This window comes from Bison bison, unplaced genomic scaffold, assembly GCF_000754665.1.
Source record: "Bison bison bison isolate TAMUID 2011002044 unplaced genomic scaffold, Bison_UMD1.0 scf7180017864527, whole genome shotgun sequence".
Taxonomy (NCBI): Eukaryota; Metazoa; Chordata; class Mammalia; order Artiodactyla; family Bovidae; genus Bison; species Bison bison.
The window spans coordinates 3,224,998-3,234,069 of record NW_011495078.1 but is presented as its reverse complement, the minus strand read 5'-3'; the positions used below and the strand labels follow the sequence as shown (position 1 = coordinate 3,234,069).

Here is a 9,072-nt window from a genome sequence, read left to right as displayed (position 1 = left end):
CGGCAGTAAGTTCCCAGGGTGGCCCAGTGTGAGGATTATAAACACCAAGATGCAGCCCCTGTGCTTCTCTCCTTCCTCCTGTGCTCACCCTCCCCGCCCCTCCCCTCCCCTTTCTCCTCATGCTGTGTTGCTCGCGTGTCGGGTTAAATGCCTTTGCACCTTTTTTTTTTTTTAATGGGTCATATAATCTTTAAAGACATTTTTTTTTTTAAGAAACCCAGAGGAAAACTTTATATAGCCATTAATTTCAACCAGAGAGTGAAATTTAATTATTTGGAAGAATTTTCCAAAAATAAACGGTCTCTCTAGAAGATTTAAAGCACTCAATCTCTACTCTGTGGGGAGGGCACTTCTCTACCTCTCATTTAAATAAGACTTCTGGGCGCTTTGGTCTGCCTTTATTATAGATTCTAACTTCATCTAGATTCAGTCTCAAACATTGATAAAGAATGCTGGAATATCTTAAAGGGTGTATTTTAAGAGTATTCTAAAAATCTAAATGAGAACTAATAAATTCGTATTCTTTCTCTTCAAACGCGCTTTTGATAAATGGTTTGCATCTCTCCTGGTAATATTAAAGGTACATTAGAGGACTGAGAAGTATATTTGGTTCCTTTTAAAATCACATCCATGTAAAGGACAAGGGCCGCTCCAAGTGATCCAGGGTGAAATTCACGACACACAGAGGTGTGAGGGCACAGAGGACACAGTAGGAAAGGGGAAGGGTTTAAAAACTGGACAGCAGAGGCAATGCTGCTGAAAAAAGTCGTTTGCTTGACCAGTTCGCTCATGACTTTGCTGTCCCTGCTGCTTTTTGCAGGTACAGGCCCTTGGCCGAGACCCTCCCTGGCAACGAGAGGACACTGCCCGCCGAGGAGAGGTGCCGGCTGGCCCTGAAGCACTGCCCGTTACCAGGGTGGCAGGTGGGTGACCCCCAAGCTCCTACCAGAGCAGGTCAGGGTTGCCAGTAGGTGAGCTGAGTCATTGCAGGAGCTGCCCAAGTGTGTGTGTGTGTGCTCAGCCGCTTCAGTTGTGTCTGACCCTGTGGACTGTAGCCCATCAGGCTCCTCTGTCCATGGGATGCTCCGGGCAAGAATATTAGAGTGGGTTGCCGCTGCCTGAGACTCGCCAGCAAAACCAAAGTGCTGGGATGTGTTTGGCAAAGAGAGATGGCAAGCGTAGTCCCTGAACACACAGCAGCCCTGATTCACCAATTTCATCAGCAAACACAGGACGAAGGAAGCCCGGAGCCAATGTTCATGACTCGGGGAAGAGTTCAGGATGGAGTTTGCCTGCATCTCAGACCCCAACATAGGCAGCAGAGCCTTCTGGAGTGTCTAAAAGGGGAGAAGTCAGAGGAACCAAAACAGGGGTGGTTGACAGAGCCCAGGGTTCCCTGGGGTGGTAGCCATGCTTCCAGAGGAGGAAGGAACAGGAGATGAAGAGCAGGGAAGTGCTCTTCAGAAACCCAGTGGCGCAGCCTGGATTTTGTTTAATCCCTGAAGCAACTCAGAAGACTGCCGTGAGTAGTGCCAGGAAGAGGAACGTGAGATGTAAAAGAACTGAGAAACAAAACTGAGCAATGATGTGAATCAGGGTCCTTGACACCAGGAACTCCTGCAAGTTTCTAGCTATAAAACATCGGAACCTGCACAGGAGGCAGAGAGTTTGGTAGCCAGTAGTTTCAGCAAACGGAGAAGGCAATGGCACCCCACTCCAGTACTCTTGCCTGGAAAATCCCATGGGCGGAGGAGCCTGGTAGGCTGCAGTCCATGGGGTCGCTAAAAGTCAGACATGACTGAGCAACTTGACTTTCACGTTTCCCTTTCATGCACTGGAGAAGGAAATGGCAACCCACTCCAGTATTCTTGCTTGGAGAATCCCAGGGACAGAGGAGCCTGGTGGGCTGCCGTCTATGGGGTCACACAGAGTCGGACACAACTGAAGCGACTTAGCAGCAGCAGCAGCAGCAGCAGTTTCGGCAAAACAGAACGATTACGGGAAAGCAGACATAAGTCTCATCTTTCAAAAATGATAGGGAGATAGAGTGCCTCCGAGGGAAAATATATGATGGTTGATGAGGCCAAAAAAGGGTGCTTTAGTGCAGAAATGGCACGAAGAGGAGGTGCAGACTTGCTGGTGTGTCTTAAAGGGGAAGACAGGGTGGGTAAGGCAGGTGTTGAGCCCTGGGTTGACACCAGCATCCTCAGCCATCTATGACGAAGAACCAGGAACCCAGCATTTTAGCATGGATGAGTAACGGTTTAATTGTCGGTGCCACCCAAGCACTTTCTTTATTATCCTTTCTCCTGTTCTTTCCCTTTTTTAACTAATAACGGAGTTGAACTTTAAATAGCGGTCTGAAGGAGGACGCGCACACAGCCTGTAGTAGGCACAGATGCACATCCGTGCCAAAAGACAGGATAAAAAAGGAGGAGGAAGGAGGAGTTGCTAACAGAGAGTGAAGTCAGCGAGCCACGCAGGACTCAGCGGCATCAGACGTGGGGCTGGCGTGCTGACTCACTCTCAGAACTTTAAGCCAGTGTCTGGGGAAAGACAGAGGGCAAGAGAAGGGGACGACAGAGGACGAGATGGTTGGGTGGCATCACCGACTCAACAGACATGAGTTTTGGAGTAAACTCCAGGAATTGGTGATGGACAGGGAGGCCTGGCATGCTGCAGTCCATGGGGTCGCAGAGAGTCAGACACGACTGAGCAACTGAACAACAACTGAACAGAAGTGAATGCAGAACACAAAGATTTTCCTGTTGCATTTTGTTGCATTTTACTCTTTAACAAACATAGATAAGAATGATGTACTTTATTACTGTTGAGAAAGAATGTTGAGTTGTTGAGGGATCTGGGAAGATTCTTCCACTGAGAGAGGGACTGGCAGGAACCATAACACCTGACCAGCCTTCGGTCCTCCAAGACACCTGATTGGAGTCTGGGGTCAAACGAGGAGGGAGGGGACAACCCAGGGCAGCCAGGCAGCTGTCCCTTCCCCTACGTGTGCTAGGACACTTTTGACTTTGCCACTGGGTATGGTGTGACGATGAACCACACACACACTGGGCCTTTGAAAAAGTACATCAAAATAAAACACGGGGAAGAGTTCCCATTTCATTACACTAATTTATTTTCCTTGGCTTTTTTTTTTTTTTTTTGTCTCCCTAAAGGAGGCCAAAGAAAAGAAGAAACGTATTCATTTGCAGATCGTATTTGCTTATGCGTTCCATCTTGAATAGTTAGGAAAGGTGGCTTTCTTCAGCTTCTCTAAGATGTAACCTTTCATATTCTCTATGCTATAAGACGAATTATTGACTCTAGAGAAATAAAGTGTATTCCTATTTCACTCTTGTACTAGTCCGAAGGCAAATGATTGGAAAAAAAAAAAAAAAAAACTTCTTACCTAGAAAGCCAGACCCCTCAGTTTCAGAAGTAAAGTGTTTGTTTGAAATGCGTTGAAAGTTACAGGCAGAGTTGTTACCAGTCTCTTGTGGGAGGTGAACAAGGACGAGGATTAAGTAAGAAATGTTTGAAGCAGCAGCAGGTCCTAATGGGCGGTTTTGTTCAGGCACCATGGTCCTCAGATTGCTAAGAGGCCAACATATTTTCCATGAAGCAGCCCTTGTGCGTCCTCTGGCTCCGAGTGGTTAGCATGAAACTGATGGCTGTTCTCTTCCATTGCACTTAGAAGTGATGCTCGAACAGGAAGAGACTGGAGTCATCCTTGGCTGTGTGAATCTGCGCGGAGTGTTAGCGAGAAATTCTGTTCTCTGAACTGAAAAGCGGGTCTTTTCTCGTGGCTCCCGTGGGTCTTGAGGATCCTGTGAGATCACTTCCTCTCTCCCCGACAGCCATCACAACCCATGCAGGAAACCTTCACCGCATCAGCATGGGGGCTGTAGCTCCATCGCTCCTGTTCTTTTGCACATTAGAGCAATTCCGTACGCGCTACTGAACCCTGGGGTCTGCTTCTGTTGCACACGAGGAGAGAGAGTCGTCTTTCCTTCAGTGCTGTGCGTTTGTTTAGTGATCCGCGGGTGCTGTTTACTGTTCACGTAGCCGTGGGTTTCCAGTCAGTATTCGAGGCCTTGGAATTTCTGAAGTCTCACCAATAATGATTCCTCTCATCCTGGAAGTCTGTTACAACAACTCTGAGGGTGTTTTTATTATTTTGCTTTGCTCTATCCAAGTTAACCCTGATAGCTAACAATGCCATGCAGAAGAAAGAAAGGAGGCAGGGAACAGGAATAACCTCACTGCAGACATGAGGAAGTCGCCGTAGAGATCAGATTCCTGATCAAAATGCAAGGTGGGGTGAATATTTCGTCTGGGCCGGAAGGCCCTTTGCCGGGACCAGACCCGGCTCTTCGGTGGCGGGTTCTTTCCGCTGCACTCGCTCCGATCTGTATCTTTTAATGTAGCCACTGAAAGTCCCTTTACTCAGACAACACAACTTGAAAGGCACAGATTATGCTTCCAGACCAGGGCTTTGATCAGAGGCACTGGGAGGTTCCTTGATGAGCCTAGCAGATTGCTTCCCGTGGTTAGTGTCTTTTTTTCCCGTTTCTCATGCACCCGGTAGATGGAGATAAAACACGCTGGCTGCTTGCTGTTGCTGCCAGTTCTGATTGGAATCTTTCTTAAGTGAGCGTCAGCCCCCTGACCCTTCTACAGCCACGGCTTTGGGAGGCTGGGTCCTGACTTAAGGAAAAAGGAGGAGAAGGAGAAAAGGGAGAAGCAGAGGAACTGGGCTCAAGGGAGGAAATGTTTGGTGCTGTCCCGTGTGTAATGTCCGTTCTAGTCTGAGAGTGGAGACCTGGCTGCTCCAGGCACCCAGGGATGCCGCAGGGCTGGCCAGCATCCACGGTCCAGGTGCCACCCTGGGAGCGCTCACCTCGCCTTGACCCCGTGGGCAGAGGCAGGCGGAGACCCGTCCTGCTGAACCAAGTGGCAGCACTGCCAGCAGGCGGGTGGCCAGGCCTTGTCCTCGCTCCTGAGGTCACCCAGCCCGTCTTCTACTGAGCCGCTGCCTGTCTGTCCCCCACCAGTGGAGTAAGCGCGTTGCGGAGGCCGTGTCCGCCCTGTGGACTGCGTGTCTCCAGCAAGGGCGTCTCACAGGCAGGTGCTTGGTGCACACTTGCCCAGCCAGTCAATGAGTCTTTATCGATAAGAAACCACCAAACGACTCTATATACGCAGACGTGGGCTTCTCAAGTGGCATGGTGGTAAAGAACCGCCTGGCAGCGCAGGAGATGTAAGAGACTCGGGTTCGATCCCTGCGTTGGGAAGATCCCCTGGAGGAGGGCATGGCAACCCACTCCAGTATTCTAGCCTGGAGAATCCAGTGGACAGAGGAGCCTGGTGGGCTACAGTCCAGAGTCGCAAAGAGGCAGATACGACTTAGAGGCTAAGCACTCACTCACATACACAGACATATACGACCCTTTAAAATCTGGAATAATTCACAGAAACCTAAGAGCACTGGTATTTGAAGGATGGTTTCGAGATGAGAGTCAAATGGAATTTTAGTATATGTCTATATTTAGAAGGTGAAATGAATTCGTGGATTACTTCTGTAATTAAAGATGATGTTTAGAATTTGTAATCACTACCTAAATACAGCTTAAGTGGAATATTGCATGGGGCCAATTTAATTATTTTAAGCATGTATGAAAGAACTCTAAGTCACACAGACAGTGCTTTTTCTAAAGCACTTTTGTTTCTGAAAGAGCAATTAGCCTGCTGGATAGTTCACACCACCGGCCCTTACTTCTCCAAGGAATCTTCACAGCGTTTGAGCTGGTCACCACAAGTTTGGGCAGACTCAGTCCTGCCATTGCTTCCTGTGCATTATCAGCATCACTGCCTTAATAGAAGGTAGTTTTAACTTGATGAGAAGTGAAGGGAAATTGTAAGGCTAGAAAGGCATCAGTGCTTGGCGGTTTCTCGTTCATGTGCATGAAATGACAAATTTTAAAAACACGCTGGACGAGCTTTATCCTTATTTCAAAGCAGAATTTAAGTAAGTTGCTCAAAAAGCAATTGAAGTTTCCTGAAACGATTTGAATACACTCTACAGGACTGAATTCCAGGACAGTTTTGTGTCTCACCAGAGGTATTTTTCTTCATGAAACAAAAGGTCTGTGGATTGCTTCTTTTGTGGGGGGTAAAAAAAATCAAACCATTTTGAAAATAAGTTAAATGAAGCTACTAGTTATTAACTTTCTACTATCTAGTACTTTTAAAAATTATTCAGGTATTTCATTTATTTAAATATATATATATTTTTAATTCGGTCCCACTTTAAAAGTTACCTTTAAAAATAATCCCTCCAGTCTGTGTTCATTTATCAAACCCTTTCTGCCCGATTTTCACAGCCATACACCAGTGACGGGCAGGCCTGCTGTAGCCATGCTGTCACTTCCGTAGAGGGGGAAACTTCTGAAACTAAGTGGAAAAATAAGTGGTATCGTCTGATTTTCACACATTTTATATGAATCAACTGGGTAGGGGATGCTGTCTTCTGTGTAGTTCTTTGAATGCTATATTCATTTTCAAGCCATCTGGAGGGTGATGAAGAGAGAAATGGATCTCTCTGTTCAGGGGCACCGGGCAGCCCCCTGCTTAGCAAGGCTTCCACAGGGATGGCTTTTACTGTCCTTCCAGACAGTTCTGGGACTCTGGGGTGAGGGGAGCCTCGTGGACGAGCAAAGGTGTTCCGTGCGCATCTGTCACAGGACATCATGGAAAGAGAAGCTGAGATGACAACCTCAGGGAGACTTCCTGCTTTCCCTAACACTGTGAGGATGGGGAGTCAGACACAAGAGGGCTCCCGATGACTTGCTCAAGGTGGCACAGACGGGAAGTAAAGAATCTGCCTGCAATGCAGAGGACCCGGATTTGATCCCTGGGTCGGGAAGATCCCCTGGAGGTGGGCCTGGCAACCCACTCCAGTATTCTTTCCTGGAGAATCCCATGGACAGAGGAGCCTGGTGGGCTACAGTCCGTGGGGTCAGAGAGTCAGACACGACTGAGGGACGAAACAACAGCAATGTGTAAAACAGATGACTAATGAGAACCTACTGTGTACCGCAGGGGACTCTCCTCGGGGCCCCGTGGCGACCTAAATGGGGAGAAAATCCAAAAAAGAGGGGATGTATGTATACGCACAGTAGAGGCACATTGCTGCACAGCAGAAGCTGACACGACATTTAAAGCAACTAAACTCCAGTAAAATTTTTTTAAATTTAATTTTATTTTTAAACTTCACATAATTGTATTAGTTTTGCCAAATATCAAAATGAATCCGCCACAGGTATACATGTGTTCCCCATCCTGAACCCTCCTCCCTCCTCCCTCCCCATACCATCCCTCTGGTCGTCCCAGTGCTGCTTGGGGCTAGTAAAAATTTTTTTAAATGTAGTTTAAAGAAGAAAAAAGAGACCCCGAAAGAACGAGCAGAAAGCGAACCCCAGGCTCAGTGACGTCTACTCGCCCTGTTTGCGCTTATTCGCTACCAGAGCAATCGCAGCCATTGTTTTCTGCATCACCTTCCTCTGAGGCAGGCTTCATCCTCCACATCCTCCCGCGTAAGGCATGGCCTAGATTCCACTGCGTGTCTTTCTGAAATATATGGCCTGGCAAGGATTCACTCTGACAGTACTGAGAATTGCAAGATTAACATTTTACCATAACATTAAATAAAATCAGTTGGATGAAGGATTTATTATTTCATTAATCTAAAATAGTCCAGTAGAGAAAAGATAATAAAAGTAAGAGCAAGGAACTGTTCAAGTTTTAAGCATGCTCCACTTTCTTTACGTCTTCGAAGACGAGACAATTGTATTAGGGCCCTTGGCTCTTATTAGTACAATAAATTAATGGTTTATAGCCTTTGTTTTATTACTGGAGGAGCACTTCGTAAATCAACCACAAGTACAAGCTAGAAAATAGCCTATAAAACTACTCTTTCTCTCATGTTCTTCCTCTTTCTCAGGCATCATTACTGTTGAGCATAATAAAAAATAGGTATCTAAGAGTATCTCTTAGTACTGTGTGCATTATGACTGGGAATTACTGTATATGTGCACATATATTTATTTCCATTTTTCTCAGGTTCTAAACACATTCATATACACACATATGTGATTGTGATTTTGTTACAAAGGGTTCGATCTTTGTAAGAAATCTGAAACATAGAGGAAGAAGACAATATAGATCACACCCATCACTGACTGAACTACCTATAGATAATTACCCCGGATGCTTGGTGTGTATTCACTCGGTTTTTAAAAATAACATTATAGATGTTTGATTCTTGGTCAGTGTATATCCCTTTATACTCTGAGGACAGATATTACGTCTCTTTTTTTTTTTTTTTTTTTTTTTTTTCTTACATATTTTCACACACACACACACGTGTGTGTTGTGTGTGTTTCACAATCACACCGCCAGGGGTCTGGTCAGAACAGACACTCGGCTTGTGTTTGTTGAATGGCTGAATGAACGAATCTCCTCCTCACCCCAAGCGCCCTTTGAAAATGGAAGCATGCGCAGTCGAGTCTTGCCGTTCCGTGTGCTCGTCTCTCTTTTAAAGCGACTCTACGTTTTCCCTCTCAGCCTCTTTAGGCAGAAAGCACAGGGTAGTCGTGTCTGGCACTCAACCACTGCTAAGCGAGAGCCGGCGATGCCCCCTGCGAACCCGGTTTTTCACGTCTGAGCAGTCAGGCCCCTCTCCGCTGACTCCAGGTCTGTCGGGGGAGCGAGTCAGCCCCACTGCTGAGCCGCACTTTGTGTGTGTCCCGCGGTCACACAGGCAGGGGTGCCGCCATCTTGGGGAGGAACGGCCTGTGCCCCTCACGAGGGGAACGGGGAAGTGGGCCGTGAGCAGAAAACCCACTCAGAGCTACCAGTTAGGGTCCTGCAAGCCATCCGGGGGTCCCGGGGTCAGGTGGGCGGGGACCTGAAGGGCACACCCACAGCCACCGAGTCCAGGCTGAAACGCGAAGGCTGGCGGGGCACGGGCTGGGCCGACGGGCTGGGCCGGAAGTAGCGCGCGGCGAG

General features: G+C 47.4%; 1 protein-coding gene across 1 annotated transcript in view; it reads left to right on the top strand.

Moving 5' to 3' along the window:
* MYO16 (myosin XVI) overlaps window positions 1-9,072 on the top strand; it is a 322,068-nt gene that overhangs the window by 292,587 nt on the left and 20,409 nt on the right. The window contains exon 27 of the mRNA XM_010831550.1: window positions 821-923. Coding sequence (XP_010829852.1) covers window positions 821-923 — 103 coding nt within the window. The remainder of the gene's footprint in view (window positions 1-820; window positions 924-9,072) is intronic.